At 46.5% G+C, this 27,891-nt stretch overlaps 1 protein-coding gene across 15 annotated transcripts; it reads left to right on the top strand.

Annotated features, from left to right (window-relative positions):
• Positions 1-763: 763 nt before the first annotated feature.
• Positions 764-27,878, top strand: LOC105491318 (zinc finger protein 821). Of its 15 annotated transcripts, XM_071084875.1 has the most exons (10): positions 2,091-2,231; positions 2,866-2,928; positions 5,008-5,125; positions 6,419-6,535; positions 19,123-19,325; positions 19,431-19,556; positions 22,384-22,529; positions 23,191-23,295; positions 25,620-25,786; positions 26,891-27,878. In XM_071084875.1, exons 5-10 carry the CDS (start codon positions 19,310-19,312, stop codon positions 27,543-27,545), a joined length of 1,215 nt encoding a protein of 404 aa, XP_070940976.1. In that variant the 5' UTR covers positions 2,091-2,231; positions 2,866-2,928; positions 5,008-5,125; positions 6,419-6,535; positions 19,123-19,309; the 3' UTR covers positions 27,546-27,878. The 15 variants fall into 15 exon arrangements, with proteins under 15 accessions (XP_011755929.1, XP_011755922.1, XP_011755921.1 ...); XM_011757627.2 differs by lacking the exons at positions 2,091-2,231; positions 19,123-19,325 and adding an exon at positions 764-886; XM_011757625.3 differs by lacking the exons at positions 2,091-2,231; positions 19,123-19,325 and adding an exon at positions 1,508-1,557.
• The last annotated feature ends 13 nt before the right edge of the window (positions 27,879-27,891 follow it).

The raw sequence follows: 27,891 nt of genomic DNA on the forward strand, positions 1-27,891 counted from the left end.
CTTGGAAACTAAGTTTTTAAATGAAATTAAAATGTTTCCTTGACCGAAGTTAAACAATAATAATTGCTATCTAAGTATCCCAATCACAATAAATAAATGAGTGAATGATGAATGAGCTATTTATCACAGAATTGTGAAGGACCAAGATCCCTCAATGTAGTCATTCTATTATATTGAACACAAGATGCAGACAATGAGATCATCTCATAAAAGATTTTGGGGAAAGACAAGGTATAAGAATGTTCTATGAGGCCGGGCACGGTGGCTCAAGCCTGTAATCCCAGCACTTTGGGAGGCCGAGACGGACGGATCACGAGGTCAGGAGATCGAGACCATCCTGGCTAACCTGGTGAAACCCCGTCTCTACTAAAAAGTACAAAAAACTAGCCGGGTGAGGTGGCGGGCGCCTGTAGTCCCAGCTACTCGGGAGGCTGAGGCAGGAGAATGGCATAAACCCGGGAGGCGGAGCTTGCAGTGAGCTGAGATCCGGCCACTGCACCCCAGCCTGGGCGACAGAGCGAGACTCCGTCTCAAAAAAAAAAAAAAAAAAATAAGAATGTTCTATGAAAATACCAGGATTTGTCACTTTATCAGCAAATGTCAGCATCCTCATCAGCTCGCCTTTGTGGGGCCAGTAATCACGAAAAACATTTTGCATGACGCTTTTAGCCATTTGTTTTACTTAACTGGCACAACAACCCACTGAGAGTAGAGGCCAGGAATTATTGCATCATTATCCATTTGACATCTTCGGAAGCAGAGGCTCAGAACAAGGAAGTGACTTGCCCAAAGTCAACAGGCTGGTCGGTGGCAGAGCTGGGGCTCCAAGCCGGATCGCCTAATACCAGATCTCATCTTCTTTCCTCTGCATTCCCTACTTCTCCAGGTAAGCAATGTCAGGGCACGCTCAGGCATTCTAGAAGAGAGGAAGAAAAGAAGGCAACAGGAACTAGGAGAAAGAAGGACATGGACAGGAGGAGGTGTTTGACTAGAAATGCATCCAACCAGGCCGGGCACAGTGGCTTACGCCTGTAATCCCAGCACTTTGAGAGGCCGAGGCGAGCAGATCACCTGAGTCAGGAGTTCGAGACCAGCCTGGCCAACATGGTGAAACCCCCGTCTACTACAAATACAAAAATCAACTGGGCGTGGTGGTGCACGCCTGTAGTCCCAGCTACTCGCGGGGCCGAGGCAGGAGAATCGCTTTAACCTGGGAGGCGGAGGTTGCAGTGAGCCAAGATCGCGGCATTGCACTGCAGCCTGGGTGACAGAGCGAGACCCTGTCTCAAAAAAAAAAAGCACCCAACGGCTCTCCATTGCCCCCAAACACCGCTCACATGACAACAGTTACACAAGTTTCCCTGCCCCTGGGTCAGCAGCCAATGTTTATCACTTGAGAATCATGTCAGAAAATTAAATGCTCAAAAGAAATCTCAAGATTTCCCAGCTCTGAGGTTCTGACAGCTGAACTTGGCCCCTCCCACCAAGGCCCGTGGTCACATTCAAAGCCTCGGGAGTCGAAGCCACTGCGACGCGTGGGGGAATGAGGCGAAGAGGGTTTGTGACGGTGGTGGGGATCCGGGCTAAGGTCGGGCTAAGGAGAGGGGGAGCCTGCGGCGGAGCTGTGGTTGGGGGATGTGGGTTTTGTGGCTGAACTCGATGGTGGGGTATGAAACCAGGATCGGGGCTGGGTAGGGTGGCGTTTACACGTCCAGGAAGGTCGGGGGGAGCTGAGCGGCTGAGACAGCCAGAGAAAGACCCGGGAATGGGCGAGGCAGGGGGTCCCGAAGTCCTGCTACGCGGCCGAGCCCCTCTGGGGCGCTCGGGATTGGGCGCTCCCCGGAGCCCCTCTCCTCAGGCCCCGCCCACAGCGCCGGGCGCGCGCCGAGCCGCGGGGAGGGGGATCTGGCCGGCGCGGGGGAAGGGGAGAGGAAGGCTCGTGCACGCGCATCACTGACTGCGGGTGCGCGAGCCGCGCGCTCCCGCCGCCCGCGTCGCCATCTTTTTCCCTCTGTCTGTCTGTCTGCCGTTGGCTTTGTCCGTCTGCAGCGCCGCCCCTCGGCTCCCCGCCACCGGCTCGGCCCGGAGCCCCTTCCGCTAGCTGGGGCCCAGTCCCTGAGCGCCCCGGCCCGGCTGGCTTGGGCTGCGGTCCCGGGTCCATTGTCCGGCGGTCCGTCTGTCCGGAGGCGGGGCCCAGGGACCCAGAGCGCAGCGCAGCGCCGAGGCGCCGGGTAAAAAGACCCCTGAGCCCTCCCTCCGGGTCCGGGCTGGGGATGCGGGCTCCTCGCCCCCTCGCGGCCGCCGGCTGTCGGTCCTTTTGTCTGCACTGGGGAGAGGGCCGGGGGCCAGCTCCGGCCTGGGGGGCAGCCCGAGCTCACCCTCCCCGCTCCCACCCCGATTCCTCCCTGGCCGCTCCTCCTGCTCTCCTCGGCGCTCTCGGGCGCGGGGCGCGGAGCGCGGGGCCGGGGGGCTTTTGCGCGGGCCTCAGGCACCCCGCCTCCTCGGGCCCTGGCGGGGACGGCCCCGGCGTCTGACAGCCTTGGGTGGAGCTGGGGGAGGGGAGGATGGGCGTGGGCGTGCAGACCGGGGGTTATCAGTCCCCGCGTCTGGGTCTCGCAGAAAAGCTTCTAAATTTAGATTTCAGAGATTGTGTTGTCTAAGGGTTTGTCTGAGCCGCCTCGGGAGACCTCCGGCTCTTGTCCGGCTCTTGTCTGGTAATTCCTGGGAATTTACCTGGGCTCGTGCTTGAAGAAACAGAGGGACCATCTCGGCTGATTAGACACACGCCCCAGACCCAACCCCAGGGGTCAGGTGAACAGCCAGGCGGCTAAGTGACCAGCTTTCTTGTCCTCTCCTTTTTGGCAGATACAGATCACTTGGATTCAGTCGAGTTTGCTTTGCTCCGTGGGAACTGCACCAGAGCTGGAGGTGGGAACCACTCTCTTTTCATCAAGCTGGGATTTCACCCGTTTTTTTGGTTGCTAAAGTCTGTGGTGTGCACTAGACGCTGCAACCTAATACCTGTGGGAGAGCAGAGACAGTGTTCAGGGGAGACGTTGCACCTTCCCAAGGACTCTTAACCTTGCTGTGAAGACGGACAGAACTGCCTTCCTCTTAAAATGGAATCCCTTTAGACCTGAATCGCACCGTTTACCTATCTTCCCAGCACATGTTCAGGCAGCTATTTACATTTTTGGTTTGGTTTCAGATTTTAACTTGGAAATTGAGGCAGCGCTAAAAGTAAAATAGAATGAGTGACCTTTAGGGCTGTATGTCTGTGGGTTTTATTAGCTTTAACTGCCTATAAAAGAATCATCTGGCCTCTTGAGATCTTGCTTTGTGGTCAAGAGTGTCCTTTCACAGCCATTTATTTATTTACTTATTTATTTTCAACAGCCCATGACCCTACAGGCCTGTTTTTGTGGGTGTTTTTGTTATTATTTTCGTTTTGTTTTGTGGGAGGGGACTGTAATTGCTTATTTTTCTCGTAATCACTCAGGTGTGAAGTCCCATTGGGTACCATCTGGTCAGTTCCCCATTTGGCCACTAGGAGGATTATAAGATACAGCGGGCAGTGCTTATTTAAATATGCAGATACTCATCTCTGTCTTTTGACTTGCAGCTTTAGCATTGAAATGTTGCCTGATTCAAATTATTTGGCCTTCCTTCAGAAGGGACTTTATTACCTTTATCTTACAATTTCAATTTCTGATCTTGAAGGGAGAAAATAAAAAATTAGTCAAGATTCCGTTTTTCTCTTCTATAATAGAGTATCTATATATTTAGCCTCAACAGATTATCACATTAGAGGAGTATATTTTATTTTTTAAAAGTTTTTATTGGCCGGGCGCGGTGGCTCAAGCCTGTAATCCCAGCACTTTGGGAGGCTGAGACGGGCGGATCAGGAGGTCAGGAGATCGAGACCATCCTGGCTAACACGGTGAAACCCCGTCTCTACTAAAAAATACAAAAAACTAGCCGGGCGAGGTGGCAGGCGCCTGTAGTCCCAGCTACTCGGGAGGCTGAGGCAGGAGAATGGCGGGAACCCGGGAGGCGGAGCTTGCAGTGAGCTGAGATCCGGCCACAGCACTCCAGCCTGGGCGACAGAGCGAGACTCTGTCTCAAAAAAAAAAAAAAAAAAAGTTTTTATTTATTTATCTTTTTTTTTTTTTTGAGATAGAGTCTCGCTCTGTCGCCCAGGCTGGAGTGCAGTGGCGCATTCTTGGCTCACTGCAACCTCCACCTCCCAGGTTCAAGCAATTCTCCTGCCTCAACCTCCTGAGTAGCTGAGATTACAGACATGTGTCACCATGCCCAGCTAGTTTTTGTATTTTTAGTAGAGACGGGGTTTCATCATGTTGGCCAGGCTGTTCTCAAACTCCCAACCTCAGGTGATCCACCCACTCGGCCTCCCAAGGTGCTGGGATTACAGGCGAGAGCCACCGCGTCTGGCAGTTATGTATCTTTTTTTGAGATGGAGTCTCACTTTGTCGCCCAAGCTGGAGTGTAGTGCCTCCATCCCAACTCACTGTGACCTCCCCTCCCCAGGTTCAAGCAATTCTCATGCCTTAGCTTCCTGAGTAGCTGGGATTTACAGGTATGCGCCACCACACCCGACTAATTTTTGTATTTTTAGTAGAGGTTTCACCATATCGGCCAGGCTGGTCTCAAACTCCTGGCCTCAAGTGATCTGCCTGCATTGGCTTCCCAAAGTGCTGGGATTACAGGTGTGAGCCATGGTGCCTGGCCATATTTTTTAAAATATTAATAGAGCCTGCATTTCGTTACCTTTCCACTTGGTGATTCCATACACATATAGGAAATCCAAAGTGTGATATTCATTCACTGCTTCTATGAATAAAACAACTACTTGATTAGAAAAAAATGTCATACACAAAACTTAGAGAACACACACTATCAGCACTCAGTATATTGCCCTCTAAATAGTTAAAATCTATTTTTATTGTATACATTTAGAGTTTTGTTTTGTTTTGTTTTTAATTAAAGGTCTGGAAAAGAACTGTGTTTGATATGCAGATATGCTAGAAGACTGCCTGAAAGCTGCTTCCTTTGCCACTTCCTGTGGAGGCCTGTCTTTGCCATTTGCGGTTTCTTTCTTCTTTTGGTAAGGGGAGGCAGGATCTGATTATAGGTTTGAGGTTCTTCTAGCTACATAGAGGAGTTAGTTGGCATAACAGGAGGTGAGTCTTCATTAGCTGGAGTACAAAGTATAGCTAGCAGTAGTCTCCCATAACTCCTCTTCAGGCAATAAACTATGATTTTGTATTTGCTTATTCAGTGTGAGTATAACTCAAGAAGGCAGGAACTGAAAGAAAACTTAGAGTGTGGCCAGATCCATATTCCTGTCTTTGGTAGGAAAGACAATCCCTTTTTATTCTATGTCTTTATTTACTCTGTCTTTCTAAGAAAATGTCACAGCTATCAATACTAATCCATTTCGGATTCTCTACCAATGCTTAAGGCTGGGGCACTCTTTCTGTAGTTCATCAGGATCCTTCAGGCTTACGTATATATCCCCTCCTATATGGGGTGGGGAGCAGATGCACGTCTTGGCAGCATTTTTCATTTGGGGAACTTTTCTCTTTGTTCCTCCCACTGGTCTCTTCACTATCCAGAGGCTAGATTGAGAAGAGCCTCTAAAGTTATTAACTTTGACCGCCTCTCTGGAATGTATGAGGAGGGCCAGGTGATATTCCACACTGGGGTGTTGAATTAGTACTCATCAATGTGGATGGCATCTGTCTCTTCTGGTGAGATCCCATCTTCAACATTAGAAGTTTGATTTGCTTAGTGCCGTGTCACCCACAGTGCAGCATAGCATTGCACCTTTATCACCAGATAGAGGCTTTATGTCCCGTGCTGTTCTCATTTGCAGATGCCTCTTTGAGACATTTTCTGTTTCGCAGGGATGTGATGCCTTTGCTACCTCTAGGCAAGATAACATCATGAAAAATCCGCTGTTGTCGACTGCAGGGCTTGACTTCCAGTGGGCATGTGACATGAGAGCTGCCACCCTCTTTGGCTTCCTTTTGCTTCCTTTTGCAATTCATGGGGGTTATCCCCTTGAGCCCATAGTACTTCTAACTCTGGTTGCCTGAGTTTTGCTTCCTCTTTTATCCTGTGACCTTGATCGTGATCACTTAACAGTATTCTGGATTCCAAAGATGGATTTAGAGTATAATTCTCTAAATCCTCCGAGGGAGTCCCTCTTAAACTTTCTGGGACCTTGACATTAGGCTAGAGGTTTATTCATTTCTCTTTCTTTCATTAGTTCAATTATTTATAACTGGTGAGTTTTATATGCTCGGAAGCTGTTTTTTAAAGACATTTTATCCTTAAATTTTGTATTAGTGCTGGGGAAAATGACATGTGCTAACAATAACCTTTTTTATTGTAGGTTAGCATCTTGCAAGGAGGTAGTAACATATCCAGTCGTGAAACTGGGAAAGACCAGAGCTCTTGCGTCAGGGAAACATGTCCCGTCGGAAACAGACAAATCCAAATAAAGTTCACTGTGAGTATCGGACTTTGTCTTCTGGAACCTGGGAATGCTGAGGGGTGGAATGGAAGAGTAACCTGAATTTAGGGGAGAGGCTCACACTGATTTGTGAAGAAGAAAAGGTTAAATGTAAAACACAGTTTGCTGAGCAGAAGAGAGAAAAAGAAAGAAAAAGGGTTAAAGATGTTGGATATGATGGATTTAAAGTGTGTCCGGTTGCTGGGGGAGGTGTTGAAAACCTATCTTAGGGGTATATGCACTTGATTTATCTTTAATATCACATTAACAAACAGTTATAAGATACCTACTCTGTGTAGATCCTTGTGCTAGATGTCAGGGCTATAAAACAATATAAGATCTATAAGACTGTATTGTAACTTCAGATATATAAATATGAATGATAGTATATGTTAAGTGCCAAACAGATGCTGCAGATTGTATGTACTAGAGAAGTTAGGAGGAAGGAAGTTAAGAGAGCCCTGTGGACTGAAGTAGCAAGGGGAATGCTTAATGGAAAAGCCTCTAGACCATGCGCCTGAGCTGGGCCTTAGAGGGTAGAAATGGATTTGAAAAAAAATTAAAAAACAAGAGGCAGGGAGAGGGAACATCAGGTAGGGAAAGTGAAGTGAGCAAAGACAGAAGCGGGAATCTACATGTTCAGAGGACAAGGAGATTTTATATGAAGCAGAGGTTTCATTTGTTCAAAACTCAGAAGATGTGAGCTTAGAGATGCTTAACTCTACACTGTGGAAGCCTGAATGCCAGGCTAAGTTCAAAGTTCATTCTGTAGTCTGTAGGGAGCTACTGAAGGTTTTTAAGCAGGGAGAGGGGAGTAACATTTAGAATGCAGCGTTTTGGTACTATGAAGCAATTTGTGGGATGGATCACAAGAGGGAGAGGCTAGTAACCAGAAGACCAAGTATACACTATTACCTTGTGTTGTTTTCAACAGTTTTACATGAATGTTTTTCTTTTCTTTCTTTTTTTTTTTTTTTTGAGACAGAGTCTCTGTCACCCAGGCTGTAGTGCAGCAGTGTGATCTCTGCAGCCTCCACCTCCTGAGTTCAAGCGATTCTCCTGCCGCAGCCTCTCGAGTAGCTGGGATTAAGGTGCTCACCACCAGGCCGGGCGCGGTGGCTCAAGCCTGTAATCCCAGCACTTTGGGAGGCCAAGACGGGCGGATCACAAGGTCAGGAGATCGAGACCAGCCTGGCTAAATACGGTGAAACCCCGTCTCTACTAAAAAATACAAAAAACTAGCCGGGTGAGGTGGCGGGCGCCTGTAGTCCCAGCTACTCGGGAGGCTGAGGCAGGAGAATGGCATAGACCCGGGAGGTGGAGCTTGCAGTGAGCTGAGATGCGGCCACTGCACTCCAGCCTGGGTGACAGAGCGAGACTCCGTCTCCAAAAAAAAAAAATAAAAAAAAAAAAATAAAAAATAAAAAAAAAAGGTGCTCACCACCATGCCCAGCTAATTTTTTTGTATTTTTAGTAGAGACAGGGTTTCACCATGTTGGCCAGGCTGGCCTTGAACTCCTGACCTCAGGTGATCTGGCCACGTCAGGCTCCCAAAGTGCTGGGATTACAGGTATGAGCCACTGCACCTGGTGCATATTTTATTTCAGTAATTGCATAGTGAACTTCTAGAAGGCAGAGACTATGTGCCATATGTGTTTCCTTATAAATCCTCTCTACTTCTAGCACTGCTCATGGAGGGTGTTCAAAAAGTGCCTTCTTAAATTGACATTAATATCTACACAGATTTGAGATAATTAGCCATTTTCCTATGATCTGGGAAGATAAGCATTCCAACCCAAATGTTCATTAAAAAGACAAATAGTGGCCAGGCACGGTGGCTCACGCCTGTAATCCCAGCACATTGGGAGACCGAGGTGGGCCATATCACCTGAGGTAAGGAGTTTGAGAGCAGCCTGGCCAACGTGGTGAAAAACCCATCTCCACTAAAAAGACAAAAAAAATTAACCAGGCATGGTGGCAGGCATCTGTAATCCCAGCTACTCTACTCAGAAGGCTGAGGCAGGAGAATCACTTGAACCTGGGAGGTGGAGGTTGCAGTAAGCCGAGATCATGTCACTGACTCCAGCCTGGGCAAACATGGTGAGACTCCATAAAAAAAAAAAAAAGACAAATAGTTCCCTATTATTATGGAGTGATTGAGTAAAGTGCAGCAACATTTGAAGAGAATTCAGAGGTACAACAGATGAAAAGTTTGTAAAAAACAAACCTATATATGTGTGTGTGTATGTATATATAAAATATATATACTATATATACTATATTATATATAGTGTATAATATGGTATATATATTTTTTATTTTTTTATAAAATATATATAATTTTTTTTTTGAGATGGGGTGTTGCTTTGTTGCCCAGGCTGGAGTGCAGTGGCGTGATCTCAGCTCACTCACTGCAACCTCGGCCTCCTGGGCTCAAGTGATCCTCCCACCTCAACCTCCCGAGTAGCTGGGACTACAGGTGCATGCCACCACGACCGGCTAAATATTTGTATATTTTGTAGAGATGGGGTTTCACCATGTTGCCCAGGCTGGTCTTGAACTCCTGAGCTCAAGTTATCTACCCACCTCAGCCTCCCAAAGTGCTGGGATTATAGGCATGAGCCACTGCAGCTGGCTAAAACCCTACATTGGAGAGGACAGATTAGTCAAGTAGTTGACAAGAGAACTAAAATTTATTCAAAACAAACTCTATAGGCTGGGTGCAGTGGCTTACCACTGTAATCCCAACACTTTGGGAGGCCGAGGCAGGAGGACTGCATGAGCCCAAGAGTTTGAGACCAGCCTGAGCAACGTGGCAAAACCCCATTTTTACAAAAAAATACAAAAAAACTAGGCCTGGTGGCATACACCTGTAGTCCCAGCTACTCAGGAGGCTGAGGTGGGAGGATGGCTGGAGCCTGGGAGGTTGAGGCTGCAATAAGCCAAGATTATGCCACTGCACTCTAGTCTGGGTGACAGAGTGAGACCCCGTCTCAAAAAAACAAACAAAAAAACAAACAACAAACAAAAAACAACAACAACAAAAATCCAAAACACTATATCCCAGGCACTATGCACTTTATCTGAATCTTACTGGGTTACTTCAAAAGTAGAAGACAAAATAGTATGAACAGAGGAATTAAGAGGGTTTTGACATTTTATACATTAATGAGATTACAATAGCAAACCTCCATATACAAATCTTTCTTCTATTTAAGTCCTGGAAAAGTATAAAATGGAACCAGTTGGATGCTTCTAGGAGTATATTCTGGAATGCAGATGTGCAAGGCTACTTAATATACAGATGAGTGGTTTAGGGAAGATTTAGAAATTGCTGCTAAAACAGCAAAATGCAGCGGGCTTGCACGTGAGGATTGTCAAGGAAGATAAAATGAAGTATCTTTAGCCGAGCTCGGTGGCTTATGCCTGTAATCCCAACACTTGGGGAGGCCAATGCAGGACAACTTGAGGCCAGGAGTTCAAGTGCAGCCTGGGCAACAAGGCAAAACTCCATCTGTACCAAAAATACAAAAATTAGCTGGGCATGGTGGCACACACCTGTAGTGCCAGCTACTTAGGAGACAGAGGTGGGAGGATCGCTTGAACCCAAAAGGTTGAGGCTGAAGTGAGCTGAGATCATGCCACTGCACTCCAGCCTGGGCATCAGAGTGAGATCCTGTCTCCAAAAACAAAAAAAGAAAAAGAGAAATAAAAAAATGAAGTATTTTAGCATAGGCCATCCATCCCAGGGGTTTAGGATTGTTTCTCCACTCTGGTTGATAAAAGACACAAGTGGTCAGGCACAGGTGGTGCATACCTGTAATTCCAGCACTTTGGGAGGCCAAGTCTGGTGGATCATGAGATCAAGAGTTTGAGAACAGCCTGGCCAAGATGTTGAAACCCCATCTCTACTAAAAATAAAAAAAATTAGCAGGGTGCAGTGGCGGGCGCCTGTAATCCCAGCTACTTGGGAGGCTGAGGCAGGAGAATCGCTTGAACCCGGGAGGCGGAGGTTGCAATGATCCGAGATAGTGCCACTACACTCTAGCGTGGGCAACAGAGCAAGACCCTGTCTCAAATAAATAAATAAATAAATAAATAAATAAAAAGACACAAATGTGACCCCAAGAAGGCATCTGGAAATGTACTCTTAATAGAGATGATAGGTTCACAAACAAGGCAAGTATAGGAGTTGGGTGTTCACCTACAAAGCCATCTGTCCAAGAGCCTGATTAGATTTGAGGAAAGTTGCTGGTGGGGTGATGGTGTGATTGTACTAAGGCCAGGGGAGCCACTTCAGGCTTGTGTGGCCGATGTCCACGCCCACGTCGCATATATCCATCAGCTCCATCTCCCTGCACCATAGTCAAAGCCAAGATGAGCTAGTAATGGAGTTGAAAAATAGATGGAGGCCGGGCGTCGTAGCTCATGCTTGTAATCCCAGCACTTTGGGAGGCCAAGGTGGGCGGATCACCTGAGATCAGGAGTTTGAGACCACCCTGGCCAACATGGCGAAATCCTGTGTCTGCTAAAAATATGAAAATTAGCACCGGGCGCGGTGGCTCACGCCTGTAATCTCAGCACTTCGGGAGGCCAAGGCAGGCGGATCACGAGGTCAGGAGATCGAGACCATCCTGGCTAACACGGTATAACCCTGTCTCTACTAAAAATACAAAAAAAAAAAAAAAAAAAAGCCGGGCTTGGTGGCAGGCACCTGTAGTCCCAGCTACTCGGGAGACTGAGGCAGGAGAATGGCGTGAACCTGGGAGGTGGAGCTTGCAGTGAGCTGAGATTGCGCCACGGCGCTCCAGCCTGGGCCACAGAGCGAGACTGTCTCAAAAAGAAAAAAAAAGAAAAGAAAAAAAAATTAGCTGGGCATGGTGGGGCACACCTATAATCCCGGCTACTCGGGAGACTGACGCAGGAGAATCCCTGGAGCCTGGGAAGTGGAGGTTGCAGTGAGCCAAGATCACATCACTGAACTCCAGCCTGGGCGACGGAGCGAGACTCCATCTCAAAAAAAAGGGAAAAAAGGGAAAAAAAAGGAAAAACAGATGGAAAAACAGGCCATGGAGGTGGGGAGAATATCACACATCCACAATTGCAGAAATGAAGTTGCAGAGTCAAGTGAAAGAACATTGTTTTGCGGTGGAGTAGGTGGGACTTTGCAGGCTCTTCGGAGGTGGCCGTTACAAGGGCCTTTACTGTGGAGCTGTGAGCACAGATGTTCAGCTACAACTAAAGAGCAGACCCCTCGGGAGGGGCTGTTTTCAGTGACGCATTTGATCAGGGAGCCACGAAGTCTTCGCAGGTGATACACTAAGCTTGACTAAAGAAGAAAAGACACTGAGATTTGCTGGTTTCAGAGGACCTTCTATTTATTTGTTATTTGGGGACTGAAGCTGACCCTACTCTTTTCACAAAATCATCTTTTCATTGTGCATGACAAAGTGGCAAGTAGAAATACGTAATTTCATTTTCTGACCATGTGAGTCTCCTGTCACCTTGCAGTGAAATGGAACCAACTAAATATATTTAATTTAATGCTGCTTGTCTATTAAAAGTAAATGAAATGGGGCCTAGCATGGTGGCTCATACCTGTAATCCCAGCACTTTGGGAGGGCGAGGCAGGCACATCACTTGAGGTCAGGAATTCAAGACCAGCCTGGCCAACATGGCAAAACCCTGTCTCTACTAAAATCCAAAAAAATAGCTGGGCATGGTGGCACACGCCTGTAATCCTAGTTACTTGGAGGGCTGAGGCAGGAGGGTTGCTTGAACCCAGGAGGCAAAGGTTGCAGTGAGCTGAGATCACGCCACTGGACTCCAGCCTGGACGACAGAGTGAGACTTGGTCTCAAAAATAAATACACAAAATAAAGTAAGTGAAATGAACTCAAGGTCTGCAGGACAGGAAAGTCTGCATTAAGCTTTGCTTAAATATCAAAGCTAATTGACACTTGATCAGAGTAATAGCTGAGCTTCATTAGATCTGCCTTCTGGGAAGACAAAGATTGTGTGGCATGAAACTAATAGGCCACCTAAAGGGATATATTAAGAACTCCCAGGCCGGGCTCAGTGGCTCATGCCTGTAATCCCAGCACTTTGGGAGGCCAAGGTAGGTGGATCACCTGAGGTCAGGAGTTCAAGACCAGCCTGGCCAACATGGTGAAACCCCATCTCTACTAAAAAAATACAAAAATTAGCTGGGCATGGTGGCGGGTGCCTGTAATCCCAGCTACTCAGGAGGCTGAGGCAGGATAATCGCTTGGAACCAGGAAGTGGAGGTTGAGGTGAGCTGAGGTGACACTGTTGTAATCCAGCCTGGGCAACGAGCAAAACTCCATCTCGGAAAAAAAAAAAAAAAAGAATTCCAGCCGGGCATGGTCGCTCACACCTGTAATCTCAGTACTTTGGGAGTCTGAGATGGGAGAATTGCTTGAGGACAGGAGTTTGAGACCAGCCTGGGCAACATAGTGGGACCTGATTTCTTCAAAAAAATTTTAAAATTAACCAGGCACAGTGCTCATGCCTGTAATCCCAATAGTTTAGGAGGTTGAGGTGGGAGGATTGTTTGAGCCTAGGAGTCCAAGGCTGTAGTGAGCTATGATTGGACCACTGCACTCTAGCCTAGGTGACAGAGCAAAACCCTGTCTCAAAATATATATATATATATTTTTTTTTTTAAAAAAGAATCCCACTACTGTAACCCAGCAACATTTGATGGATCCACATTAGAAGCCAGTGGGCAGCTACTTTGGTACTCACTGGGTTTTTATCAGGATTGTTTTTATGTCTAAATCACTGGCATGATCCTTTCCTCAGAAATATCTAGATAGACTCTTATATTTTGCCCAGTTCACTTCATTAATAGACTTGTTACAGAGCTTTTGGAATAAAAGCCCAAAATTGTTCTTAGTTACGGAAAAATTGCTGATGGGCTGAAATCTGTTTTAGATCTTCTCCCTTCCTCCTTCCCCATTTTACCCCTTCTGAGTACAGTTTTTTTTTTGTTTTTTTTTTTTTTTTGAGGTGGCATCCCGCTCAGTCGCCCAGGCTGGAGTGCAGTGGCGTGATCTCGGCTCACTGCAACCTCCGCCTCCTGGGTTTAAGCGGTTTTCCTGCCTCAGCCTCCCAAGTAGCAGGGATTACTTTCGCTCGCCACTATGCCCAGCTAATTTTTTTATTTTTAGTAGAGACAGGGTTACGCCATGTTGGCCAGGGTGGTCTCAAAATCCTGATCTCAGGTGATCCACCTTGCCCAGCCCTTAGTACACATTTCTGTCAACTACTTGTAGAAAGGCTGAAAATATAGTCCCTTGCACACTTTCATTTAGTGTGTTTGAACTAACCAAACCACTAAGAAAATGAAAACTTCTTTTACTTGAGAGACTTTTGCTTTCAGATTGCAAAACACGAGTGACTTAAACCTCTCAGCTTCAACTAAAAGCTTTACAAAGAGAAGGAGGAAGAAAAGCCTTTGAAGTCCTTTCTCTTATAAAAAGCGCAACTTTGTGTTTTGTTGTTGTTGTTGTTCATTCTGTTAGCATCCTCGTGAACTAAATGGCTATGTTCCCCACCTGTGATAGCACTGTGGGTTACAAAGACTGTCAGCTAGAAATGAAATCCTAAGCTCCTCACTCCCAATACTAGCTCATTTTTCCTGAACTGGATATCTGCTCTCTTTTTTTTTTTTTTTTTTTTGAGACGGAGTCTCGCTCTGTCACCCAGGCTGGAGTGCAGTGGTGCGATCTCAGCTCACTGCAAGCTCCACCTCCTGAGTTCACACCATTCTCTTGCCTCAGCCTCCTGAGTAGCTGGGACTACAGGTGCCTGCCACCACGCTCGGCTAATTTTTTGTATTTTTTTAGTAGAGACAGGGTTTCACTATGTTAGCCAGGATGGTCCGATCTCCTGACATCGTGATCCACCCACCTCGGCCTCCCGAAGTACTGGGATTACAGACGTGAGCTACCATGCCCAGCCTATCTGCTCTCTTAAAGAATGTTCCAGCTGCTTTACTTAATTGTAGTCAGCTTGAAATAACATTTGTTTAACTGCACCAAGGACCCAAGAGAGAACTAAAATCTTTGCCTTTCTAATAACTTTCATATCATTCCTCTTATCTGTTCTCCAAACTTGCTTGCATGGCCTCGTTCTTATCTGGTCTGAAAAACCTTAACCAGGCCGGGCGCAATGGCTCTCTCCTGTAATCCCAGCACTTTGGGAGCCTAAGGCGGGTGGACCACCTTAGGTCGGGAGTTCGAGACCAGCCTGACCAATATGGATAAACCCTGTCTCTACTAAAAATACAAAATTAGCTGGGTGTGGTGGTGCTTGCCTGTAATCCTAGCTACTTGGGAAGCTGAGGCAAGAGAATCGCTTGAACTCAGGAGGCAGAGGTTGCAGTGAGCCGAGATTGCGCCATTGCACTCCAGCCTGGGTGACACAGCAAAACTCTGTTTCAATAAAAAGAAAAACCTGGCCGGGCGCAGTGGCTCAAGCCTGTAATCCCAGCACTTTGGGAGGCCGAGACAGGCGGATCATGAGGTCAGGAGATCGAGACCATCCTGGCTAATACGGTGAAACCCCGTCTCTACTAAAAAATACAAAAAACTAGCCGGGCGAAGTGGCAGGTGCCTGTAGTCCCAGCTATTCAGGAGTCTGAGGCAGGAGAATGGCGTGAACCCGAGAGGAGGAGCTTGCAGTGAGCTGAGATCCGGCCACTGCACTCCAGCCTGGGTGACAGAGCAAGACTCCGTCTCAAAAAAAAAAAAAAAAAGAAAAACCTTAACCAAATCGCAGACAAACAGCATTTTCTTGATTTTGTATCCAAAAAAGAAAAAAAAAAAAAAGAGAGAGAGAGCACCTTGGTTTTTATTGTGGGAGCGTAGCTGACTCTTAGCTATTAATAGACAAATAAATACCCATATTAAATAAGATGGTTGCCCTACATTAATATCTAGGGACCAGAGGATTTTTTAAAACCTACTCCAAAGGTCTCAAGACAGAAGGGAATAATAATTCTAACATTATAAATATAGGCAGTTCTGTAACACTTCTTAATCACTAGTATCTCCATGGATCACATTATATGGCAGTTAACATGACATGCTTTTAGGAAGTCTCACTCCCTTCTCATGAAGGGATAATTCTGGAGAATTTTATTTGGAGATTAGGTAAATAGTAACTAGTGGAAGATAATTCACATATCTTTTCATATGAGGTCTGCTAAAATGGCTTCTTTTTTGTGGTTTTTATATATTTTGCTTTATGGTGATGTTTAAAATAGGAATAGTCCTGAGGAATAAAGTTCACCTTATTCTTTTTCCCAAGTCAGGAATAGACTAAAATATAAGAGCACAAGCTTTTCTTTCCCAAGTGCCAAAAAGGAATGACAGAATTAACTTATCCTGGTTACACCAGGTGAGATTGCCTAAGAGTCCTAGATAGGCAAGTTGTATTGAACAGACTCCTCTCTGTTCCATGAAAGCCTCAATATTTAGACAACATCAATAGAAGAAAATAAATTTTGAGCTCAAGTTGGAGACAAAACTGAATTACTGACTCATCTTGAAAGGTATATATCCTTTTAGATGTATTTTTACTAATCCAACGGTGAATCCAAGAAAGAGGATAGAATGTTTATTCTTAGTATGTTCTAAATCTAGCTGGTTTCTAAGTTTCTTTGGAGACCAGAAGTGTCACTGATGAGAAAGGTCTTCCCCTTGATAATTATATGCTAGTATATAACTTGTTCCTTAGTGCTATGTCTTCCTATGGTTCCTAGGTCTGAAAACATGCACCTACCCCAAATAATTCAGTAACTATTCCAATTGGCCCTTGGCCAGGCACAGTGGCTCATGCTTGTAATCCCAGCACTTTGGGAGGCCGAGGCGGGTGGATCACTTGAGGTCAGGAGTTCAAAACCAGCCTGGCCAACATGGTGAAACCCTATCTCTACTAAAAATACAAAAATTAGCCGGGCATGGTGGCACACACTTGTAATCCCTGCTACTCAGGAGGCTGAGGCAGGAGAATCGCTTGAACACGGGAGGTAGAGGCTGCAGTGAGCCAAGATCACGCCACTGCACTCCAGTCTGAGACTCTATCTCATTTAAAAGAAAAAAAAAAAGAGAAAGTATCAATTGGCCCTGGTCTTGTTGCACTGTAACCAACACGGAGATATTAAGTATTTCACTTCTGCAAAGGGATGAGGAAGTACTCCCCACTGAATTCATTTTTTTGCTTTCTCTACCGAGTGATTTATATCCAATGTGTCATCTTGGATATTGTGAAGATGGACTTAAAACAGCTTATTTTTCCTTTCCTTGAGGGTAGGTAGCTAAGAGTACACTTTAACATGAACCATCTCCATTCCCAATCACAGTATGAGTCATAATAGCCATAATGTTAGTTACTTGAATCTAAGCATGGTAACTCATGACGTGATACCAGAACCATCATTTTTCCTTTGGTCATATACTGGCCCTGATAATATACTTTTGCTATTTGAGTTGTATGTATCAGTTTATCATGGTATGAAGGAAACACTAACAATAGGATCAGAGCCTTTCTCACACAGAGATAAGTGTTTGTTTTCAGCAAAACCATCTGAAGAAGCTTCTAAACTTCTAATTACATCTCTACTAGAAGGCGGTTAAGGAATATAGACATTAGGCCGGGCGCAGTGACTCACACCTGTAATTCCAACACTTTAGGAGGTTGAGGTAGGGGGTTCCCTTGAGAGCAGGAGTTGCAGACCAGCCTGGACAACATAGTGAGACCCTATCTATACAAAAAATATATATATATTAGCCAGGCATGATGGTGCACACCTGTAGTCCCAGCTACTCTGAAAGCTGAGGTGGGAGGATTGCTTGAGACTGCGAGGTTGAGACTGGAGTAAGCTGTGATCACACCACTGCACTCTAGCCTGGGGGAGCGAATGAGACCCTGTCTCAAAAAGAAAAAAAAGGAAAAGGACATTAGAGTTAGATCTGTGTTTGAATACTTGGTTCCACTGTTAACCTTCGTTTTCTCCTAAGTATAGGTAGTAATATCTACCACATAGAGTTTTGCAGAGAATTTAGGTAAGGTGATAACTATAAAACACTTACCGTAGAGCCTGGAACTTGCAAGTGTCAAACTATTACTAATGTTTGGTAGTTGGTATATAATAGATGCCCAATGAATATTTGCTGAACGAATGACTAAGGGGATCACGTGAAGCCTACTCCACATCAAGTCTTTCACTCCCCAAGGTCTAGGAGTGCAGGTCAGCTCACCATTTAGTTCCTCCCACATCACTGTATCTTATCTCAGAACCTGAGCCTGTGTACTTTCCCTCCTCTCTTCAGCAAGAAAGGGCCTGGCTATTGTCAGACATTTCACTAGGGCTTTTTATTATTCCCTCTTGCTGACTGGTGAATGGAGACTGTAGTTTCTACTCTGACTGAGATAATAGAAACCTCAAGAAACCCAACTCTGTTTTCTCCTTATGCCTGGTCTCCTGGAAATAAAAGGGCACTATACTAACTCTTCAGTAGCCACATGGATCCCAAGCAGAGGTCACGAGAAGTAAATGTAAAATCAAGGATCGGGCCGGGCGCGGTGGCTCAAGCCTGTAATCCCAGCACTTTGGGAGGCCGAGACGGGCGGATCACGAGGTCAGGAGATCGAGACCATCCTGGCTGACACTGTGAAACCCCGTCTCTACTAAAAACTACAAAAAACTAGCCGGGCGAGGTGGCAGGCGCCTGTAGTCCCAGCTACTCGGGAGGCTGAGGCAGGAGAATGGCGTGAACCCGGGAGGCGGAGCTTGCAGTGAGCTGAGATCCGGCCACTGCACTCCAGCCTGGGTGGCAGAGCGAGACTCCGTCTCAAAAAAAAAAAAAAAAAAAATCAAGGATTGGTTCGGGGCTTTGGGATACTACATTAAAAAAAAAAAAAAAAAAAAACTGGACTGGCTGGGTGCGGTGGCTCATGCCTGTGATCCCAGCACTTTGAGAGGCTGAGGTGGGCAGATCATGAGGTCAGGAGATTGAGACTATCCTGGCTAACACGGTGAAACCCCATCTCTACTAAAAAATAAAAAAAAATTAGCCAGGCATGGAAGTGGGCGCTGGCACTGCACTCCAGCCTGGGTGATAGAGTGAGACTCTGTCTCCAAAAAAAAAAAAAAAAAAACTGGGCCAAGAAGACTACATGAATATTCTTTGTTGTAAATTAGTATGTTTCAGGAAGTTTGTTCTTCTGCAGAAGTGAGTTCATATCTATTCTTCTAGTCTACTAATCAACCGGTTGTTTATTTTCTCATGGCTAATTATGATAAACATTAGAAAGAAAGTCAAGGAAGAACTTCCAGAGTATGTTTTGGAAGGAGAGTGGATGAAAGATGGGGTTAGAGAGATTGTTATTTAGAAGGATGATTTGAAGCACTTGTTTATAGTCAGAGATAAGATACTGAGTCAAGACCATAATGCTAGTACATTAAGGTACAGAGACTTGGCCCAGATTTGTTGCCCTGTCTTTATCCCATCACTTTGCCCCTTCTTGCCTCTATCCTCCCAATCCTGATGGAAGGTTGTAAATGGATTTGACAGTCTGCAGTTACATTTGTGAAGTAGCAAGTTGATCACCTTTTGAAAGGAGTCAAGACTAGGAGGATTTAAGAGGAGCAAGTGATGCTTTCTAGAGCATCTGGCTTACTGCCCAGGAAGAGCGGCTGCACCCAGAAGCTGTTGGAGGCAGCAAGCTGACTTGGAGATGAATGACTGCACCACAGGGTACCTGCCTGTCTCCTACCTTTGAATGGTCTGACCTTCCAACCAGCTTGCCTGGGGATATGCTGCCCAGCTGGTGGCCTGACTATTTTTCCTTGTGACCACCAGGGGATCAAGTATTTGCTGGGCTAGAAGAGCAAGCCCGCCAGGCGATGATGAAAACTGATTTTCCTGGAGACCTTGGCAGTCAGCGACAAGCTATCCAACAACTAAGAGATCAGGACTCCAGTAGCAGTGAGTTCTGCACCTTCTGGTAATGACTCAGGGCAATGGGAGAAGAATTATCAGAGTGTGTGTGCTCTGGGGATTGTGCATGGGGGTTGGGAGAAAGACATGAAAAAGGAGATATGTGGCTCCTCAGTGTCCCCAAAGGTGGTCTAAGGTGTGTGGGCATATGTTTATCCAGAAAAAGAGGACAGGTTTGGCATTTTATTTATATATATATCTAATTTTTTTTTTTTTTTGAGATGGAGTCTCGCTCTTGTTGCCCAGGCTGGAGTGCAATGGCGTGATCTCAGCTCACTGCAACCTCTGCCTCCCAGGTTCAAGCGATTCTCCTGCTTCAGCCTCCTGAGTAGCTGGGATTACAGGCACCCGCCACCACTCCCAGCTAACTTTGTATTTTTAGTAGAGACGGGTTTCTCCATGTTGGTCAGGCTGATCTCAAACTCCCGACCTCAGGTGATCCACTTGCCTCGGCCTCCCAAAGTGCTGGGATTACAGGCGTGAGCCACCGCGCCTGGCCAATGTGTATGTTTTTAGCTTATGGACTACAGTACTTGGCACAGTGCCACATGCAGATAGGTGTGTCAGTTGTGATAGGCAATGATATAGGAATAAATAGTGCTCTAGCAGTCCCTGGGTTAGGTCAAATGACAAGAAAAAAATCCCTGTCTCCTAGGATCTATGTATTTGTAATCAATAAAATATAAGGGTGGCATTAATGAAACCTTGCTTGAAGGCCCAGTTTTAATGTGAAACAAGAAGATTTGCTTAGTAATGAGGTTATGCAGTATATAAAATGCTAACATCAAGGTCTTCCCATACCAGTTCCCTAAGAAAATCCCTGTGGTTAAGACAGTAGCTGTTATAAGTTGAGCCTCATGGATTGTCTGTCTGTCCTGTGACCTGTCTGAACAAACACGTCTTGAGATGTGTTTTCCTAGGAAGATTTCAGCACTTTCCCCACTTCATCCATTTGATATAGTTTATTATTAGTATGAATTCAGAATGACTTTTCCAGTTTTTCATCACGTTTGAGGCTGGGTTGGGTGAAAACGGAGAGAGGACTCTGCAACCTTCTAGGAACTTTTTTCCACCCAAGCTAATAATTAATCAACATCAACAACATAAAATAATTTAGCAGTTAATTGCTCGGGCACAGAAAAATGAACCCAAACCTATGGAAGCCACCACTTTCTTGAGTAGCAGGTAGGAATTACAATATCTGCAAAAGTCTAATAGGTTTCCATTCTGAAGGATGTACTATCCCTCTAGACAGTACACATTTTTAAAAACATTTTCTAGTAGCGAGATATATTTGGATTATTGCAAAATTACAAAAATATGTTCAATATATCACTAAAGTTTACAAGTATTTCAAATAAGCTGGTGAGAAAACATGGTGTGATCTAATCTGTGCCCATCCTTCATTATTGAGTTGGATTCAAATGAAAGGAACTTTGGGCTAGGGAATAAGACACACAAACCATAGCTCTTTCCAGGCCCCAAATCCAGTCCACCAATTGCCTGGAGTATCTAATAAGGACACATGTAACTACTAGCAGATGATTTGGTTAGACCTTCTCATGAAGAAAGGGAGTGTAACTAGTTTTGCCAAGGAAGAAGGGAAATATAAGGGGTGTTGCTCACATACTGGTGGATTTAGATATTATGCAAGGGGTAGTAGGAAGACGGGCAGCACTGTTAGCTAGGAAATCTGAGTCTCATGTGGACAGCCTGGTGAGACTCTGCCCTATATTTCTCTCTTGCTCACATCAGGCCCAGAAGTCCAGGATCCAGGTGGGGTTAAGATAGGGCTGGAGTGTGACAGCTTCCCTAGGCTTGGCTACCTCTTGTGATCTTCAAGGTACTAGCACTTTATTTGTTTCCCTTTCAGAAAGAACTACATTTGTTATTTGTTTTCCGGATCCTTTTTCATTTTCTATTTTATAAGTAATAGAGAAGAAAAATCAGCGCACATGTGGCTGGGGAATTCCCCATAGCCACATCCTACCCCTAAAACTAAAACTTAACTCAATTCCTATGTTAGTCACAATAAATTACATTTCATCCTAAAGAATGGCCCGTTCCTTCCACTTAATGCATGGAGTTACCCATCAGATAATCCAAATCATCAACAGAAACAGCGGATTTACGTAGTTCAGAATGCCGTGTTACAATAGTAGAGTAAGAACCGAGTGAGTCGGATACCACTGCAAAGTGCCTGAGGTTGGTTGCTGTGCTAATTTTTTCACTGTAATGAGCAGCCCTTTCCCTATAAAGTGACATCATTTCAAACTAATTTCCTGCTGCTGCTTTTGCTGGTAAGAGGGAAGAAAAACTCGATGTTTCTGTAAGTCTGCCTTGGGGTTTGCTGGGAAAGAAGAGATTAGTGAGGTTCAGAGTAGAACAGTATAGTGACACCATGGAGAAGTTGTGCAGGGGGCTCATGGCAAAATCAGTGGAAAGTGTTGGTAAGTCAGAGGTGGTGTACAGTGGGAATGAGCTTGGTGTAAGGTGCTTGGGGAGGTGTGATTTGAAGTGTGAGATATTTGAAAACCATGAGTCAGGAAGATTATTTTTATAATCATATTGAGGGCACAGTAACCATTTCCAATGCAGTTTTGCCTCACATCTTCCCTTTACGTGTATATGGCATAACAAATGACAGCTATAGCTGGTTTCCACTTGATATAATATGTACCCAACAACACTATATAAACTATATTATGGAAGATCTGAAAATGTTTTCTGTTATAACTGCCAACTGTAGGGTGGAGAGCAGCTCAGGATGTATTCATGCAAAAATCAGAACAAGTAACCAGTTTGTGTGTTCCAGGTGACAGTGAGGGTGATGAAGAGGAGACCACACAAGACGAAGTCTCTTCCCACACATCAGAGGAAGATGGAGGGGTGGTCAAAGTGGAGAAAGAGTTAGAAAATACACAACAGCCTGTTGGTGGGAACGAAGTGGTAGAGCACGAGGCAAGTGACAGTGGCTCCTGGGTCCAGGTCCAACAATGCCCTACCCTTCTGCCTACCCTTATGCTGCTCACCCCTGTGGCACAGTCTTTGCCTCTGATGGTCTCCTGGGCCTGCACAGGAGGCCTCTTCCTTCATGGCACCAGAACCCACACCTCAGACTCTCAGTTCTCACCACATTCAGCTTTCCTTTTCCATCCATGAATCACTGCGCTTGTGCACAGCTCTCTTTCCTGCAGCTCCTCACATCTTTCTAGACAGGAGAGCTACTTTGATGAAGTAGAAAGCTGACTTCCCAAGGTGGACTCTTGAACGTGCTTGCAAATCTAAGTCAAGGTGTCACCTGGAGTGCCACCTTCTCACTAACTTGTTTCCTGAGGATTCCTGAAAGGAACATGACAGGAAAAACACTACCCCTGTCTGCAGAGTTTATCTTCAGGGAAAAAAATAGATTGACTCTCTCAGGCAATCCTGTGTCCTCATGGCTGAAAGCCATAATTCCCTTTCAACTATTACTTTTTCCTTCAGCCCACAATGGGAAACTAAGAATAACATGTGCCATCAGTCTGGGTTCCTTTTAACAGTATATCCTGTTTAAAAAGCTGGGGCAGGGAAGAGATGAGTCCTAATAGTCCTAATGAGTTGCCTATTTGTTGAATCACAGGTCACAGGGAATTTGAATTCTGACCCCTTGCTTGAACTCTGCCAGTGTCCCCTCTGCCAGCTAGACTGCGGGAGCCGGGAGCAGTTGATTGCTCATGTGTACCAGGTATGCATCGGGGAGCTATGTGCTCTGGAACACAAGTGTGGGCAGCTTGTCTGTAGCCCAGATCCCGGTTTGGCCTTTGTCTCTCTCTGGCTCCTGAAGGAGTCGTGGGTTGTCGCTTCCATTAAGATTCGTCTTAGGGAGGCTGGGCGCAGTGGCTCACGCCTGTAATCCCAGCACTTTGGGAAGCCGAGGCGGGTGGATCACTTGAAGTCAGGAGTTCAAGATCAGCCTGGCCAACATGGCGAAACCCTATCTCTATCAAAAATACAAAAATTAGCCAGATGTGGTGGCATGCACCTGTAGTCCCAGCTACTCGGGAGGCTGAGGCAGGAGAATCGCTTGAACCCAGTAGGTGGAGGTCACAGTGAGCCAAGATCACACCATTACACTCCAGCCTGGGTGACAGAATTAGACTCTGTCTCAAAAAAAAAAAAAAAAATGCGGCCCAAAGCCAGGCGTGGTGGCTCACACCCAGAATCCCAGCGCTTTGAGAGGCTGAGGTGGGAAGGATTGCTTAACCTTAGGAATTCAAGACCAGCCTGGGCAACATAGCAAGACCTCAGCTCTACAAAAAATTTTTTAAAAATTAGTTGGGCATGGTGGCATGCACCTGTAGTACCAGTTACTTAGAAGACTGAGGTGGGAGGATAGCTTGAGCCTAGGAGGTTGAGGCTGCAGTGATCATGCTTCAGCTCGGGTGACAGAGTGAGACTGTATTGAAAAAGAAAAAAAAAAAAAAGATTCTGCTCCAAGCTTCCAGCATTTTAGAAAATACATGAGATATATTAGATAAACACGTTCTGGGTTTCCGGGCAGACACACTGTGAAAATTAAGTGATTTTTTTTCTAAATTATTTAATGCATATTTTAAATAGTGAAATAGAAACGAATGTATACTAATAATGAGGGCTTTGTGTTAAAGAAAAGAAAATTAGTTAGCATGGGCCAGGCGCAGTGGCTCATGCCTGTAATCCCAGCACTTTGGGAGGCCAAGGTGGGCAGATCACTTGAGGTCAGGAGTTCAAGACCAGCCTGGTAGGCCGGGCGCGGTGGCTCAAGCCTGTAATCCCAGCACTTTGGGAGGCCGAGACGGGCGGATCACGAGGTCAGGAGATCGAGATCATCCTGGCTAACACGGTGAAACCCCGTCTCTATTAAGAAATACAAAAAACTAGCCGGGCGAGGTGGCGGGCGCCTGTAGTCCCAGCTACTCGGGAGGCTGAGGCTGGAGAATGGCGTAAACCCGGGAGGCGGAGCTTGCAGTGAGCTGAGATCCGGCCACTGCACTCCAGCCTGGGTGACAGAGCGAGACTCCGTCTCAAAAAAAAAAAAAAAAAAAAAAAGACCAGCCTGGTCAACATGGTGAAACCCTGTCTCTACTAAAATACAAAAAAATTAGCCAGCTGTGGTGGCACGCGCCTATAATCCCAGCTACTCAGGAAGCTGAGGCAGGAGAATGGCTTGAACCTGGGAGGCGGAGGCTGCAGTGAGCTGAGATTGTGCCACTGCACTCCAACCTGGGTGACATAACGAGATTCCGTCTAAAAAAAAAAATTTTAACACAAATGGTATGTTAAAAATTGGTGTGAACCAGTATTTCTTCAGAAGACTATCTTCAGAAGATTGAGAAAGCAAGATATAAATACCTGTTGCATACCCGTATTCTAGGCCAGCTTCAAGATTTGGCCTTTATTGTTCCCTTAACACGTATTTTTACCTGCACAGTGTGAGCCAGGGAGACAGAGAGAAATTATTCAAGACAGGAATTCCTCTCAGGCTCTGAAGAGGGCCCTGGTGCCCCACTGTTTCTTTTCTTTTTCTTTCTTTCTTTTTTTTTTTTTTTTTTGGAGACAGAGTTTCACTCTATCACCCAGGCTGGAGTGCAGTGGTATGATCTCGGCTCACTGCGAACTCCACCTCTCAGGCGCCTGCCCCTACACCCGGCTAATTTTTGTATTTTTAGTAGAGATGGGTTTCACTATATTGGCCAGGCTGGTCTCGAACTCCGGACCTTGTGATCCACCTGCCTCGATCTCCTAAGAGATTACAGGCATGAGCCACCGTGCCTGGCCCCCACTGTTCCTTAAGTCAGCCACATGTCCCAGAATGTAGGCAGAGCTCAAGCTAATGAAATCTAAGCACTGGTTTAAATGGCCAGGGCCTCTAATGTAAGAGACTGACTTTTCTAGGGGCTAAACAGAATACTTGCAAGTTCCTTATTCTGAGACTAAAGAAAGGGGACATTTCCCAAAAGTCATTTCTAAGTGGGTGCAGATTGTCCTGGAGGTAGCACAAGACTGACAGATCAAGGCTCTGTTTTACAGCACACTGCAGCAGTGGTGAGCGCCAAGAGCTACATGTGTCCTGTCTGTGGCCGGGCCCTTAGCTCCCCGGGGTCATTGGGTCGCCACCTCTTAATCCACTCGGAGGACCAGCGTTCTAACTGTGCTGTGTGTGGAGCCCGGTTCACCAGCCATGCCACTTTTAACAGGTCAGCTGGGCACTTATCCCTGTTGTGCTGGGAGCAAATTACTGGGTGTGAGTTCTGCTTTCTGAAGTCAAAGCGAAGGCTAGGCATAGGTAATGCACAGGCAGCTGATGCATGCTCTTTGGAAGTACCAGTAAGAAGGCTAGGAAGTGTGCCTATTCCACCACATACCCCAAAGGAAAGTGAATTCCCATTTCTTTTCCCATCAGAATATCTTCAACTAGAAAGCGATGTAGGCAGTTCCAAGAACACTCATGATAAAGCATGGAGAAAGAAGTTATAGGGTGGAGAGGACCCTGGCATGAGGACGCAGTCTCCTCCATGTCCTAGGAAGACTGGAACATTGTGTCCTTGTCCCGTTTGTCTAGTGTACAGTGCAGTGTCTGCCTTTGCATGCAGGCAGTGCACGGGAAGGAGGTGAGTTGGTGGTCTGCACCTTGCCTGAAGGAGGTCTCCACCTCCAGGAGCCTCCATTCCCACAGCAGGACTGCCCCTGCAAAGCTCTTATCAAAACCATTATTCTGACTTGAGTGAAAACGCCTAGGGTTTGTTTGATTTCTGGTGCGTTGCTGTGGCAGGTGGCTCAGTCATTAACTCCAGATGGGCTTTAAGAGTTGGTAGACACCCGGCCAGGTGCGGTGGCTCACGCCTGTAATCCCAGCACTTTGGGAGGCCTAGGCGGGTGGATCACAAGGTCAGGAGTTTGAGACCAGCCTGATCAATGTGATGAAACCCCATCTCTACTAAAAATACAAAAATTAGCCAGGCGTGGTAGCAGCCACCTGTAATCCCAGCTACTCAGGAGGCTGAGGCAGGAGAATGGCTTGAACATAGGAGGTGGAGGTTGCAGTGAGCCGAGGTTGTGCCATTGCACTCTAGCCTGGGCGACGGAGTGAGACTGTGTATCAAAAAAAAAAAATAGAGTTGGTAGACAACTCTTGAGCAAAGAGAAGGGATGGAGCAGTAGAAGAGGTCCACCAAGCATTCAAACTGACCCCTTGTGGTGAACGTGGAGCCACTGGCCTCATAGGAAAAGAATAAGGCAGGGCTGGAGTCCCAACTCTTGCTGGAAGGAAACACTAACCATCCAAAATATTTGCTTTCCAGTGAGAAACTTCCTGAAGTACTCAATATGGAATCCCTACCCACAGTCCACAATGAAGGCCCCTCTAGTGCTGAGGGAAAGGACATTGCCTTTAGTCCTCCAGTATACCCTGCTGGAATTCTGCTTGTGTGCAACAACTGTGCTGCCTACCGTAAACTGCTGGAAGCCCAGACTCCCAGTGTACGCAAGTGGGCCCTACGTCGACAGAATGAGCCTTTGGAAGTACGACTGCAGCGGCTGGAACGAGAGCGCACGGCCAAGAAGAGCCGGCGGGACAATGAGACCCCTGAGGAGCGGGAGGTGAGGCGCATGAGGGACCGTGAAGCCAAGCGCTTGCAGCGCATGCAGGAGACAGATGAGCAGCGGGCACGCCGGCTGCAGCGGGATCGGGAGGCCATGAGGCTGAAGCGGGCCAACGAAACCCCGGAAAAGCGGCAGGCCCGGCTCATCCGAGAGCGAGAGGCCAAGCGGCTCAAGAGGAGACTGGAGAAAATGGACATGATGTTGCGAGCTCAGTTTGGCCAGGACCCTTCTGCCATGGCAGCCTTAGCAGCTGAAATGAACTTCTTCCAGCTGCCTGTAAGTGGGGTGGAGTTGGACAGCCAACTTCTGGGCAAGATGGCCTTTGAAGAGCAGAACAGCAGCTCTCTGCACTGAACCACACCCTCCTGACTGCCCTCCTCCCCACCTACCCACCCACCCACCCACACTCACAGCCACGAGGACCAGTGCTGCTGCCACCCACGAGGCCCTGTCCTTGCTGCCAGAGGCAGGCCTGGGTTTGTTGCAGGTGGACCTGAACGGCCCTTGCATGTGGGAGCAGGATGACGGGGTCAGGAGGGACCTGGCCCAAGGCAGCTCTGGACAAGGGAGCAGGCAGTCCAGAGAACTGGCCTCCCCAGCCCACTGCGACAGGCCGTGCTTCTAGGACTGTGGGGCTCCTGTATGGCCCATGAAGTTGTGAGGTCAAATAAATTAATTTTATCTTTACTGCCCCTTTCTT

The sequence above is a fragment of the Macaca nemestrina genome, chromosome 18, assembly GCF_043159975.1.
Source record: "Macaca nemestrina isolate mMacNem1 chromosome 18, mMacNem.hap1, whole genome shotgun sequence".
In the NCBI taxonomy this organism is placed as follows: Eukaryota; Metazoa; Chordata; class Mammalia; order Primates; family Cercopithecidae; genus Macaca; species Macaca nemestrina.

Coding starts and splice junctions, on each gene's coding strand:
- LOC105491318 (XM_011757627.2), top strand. CDS start 6,496: ATGTCCCGTCGGAAACAGACAAATCCAAATAAAGTTCACT. Junction 6,536..19,430: donor AAATCCAAATAAAGTTCACT/GTGAGTATCGGA, acceptor TGTGACCACCAG/GGGATCAAGTATTTGCTGGG. Junction 19,557..22,383: donor AGATCAGGACTCCAGTAGCA/GTGAGTTCTGCA, acceptor TGTGTGTTCCAG/GTGACAGTGAGGGTGATGAA.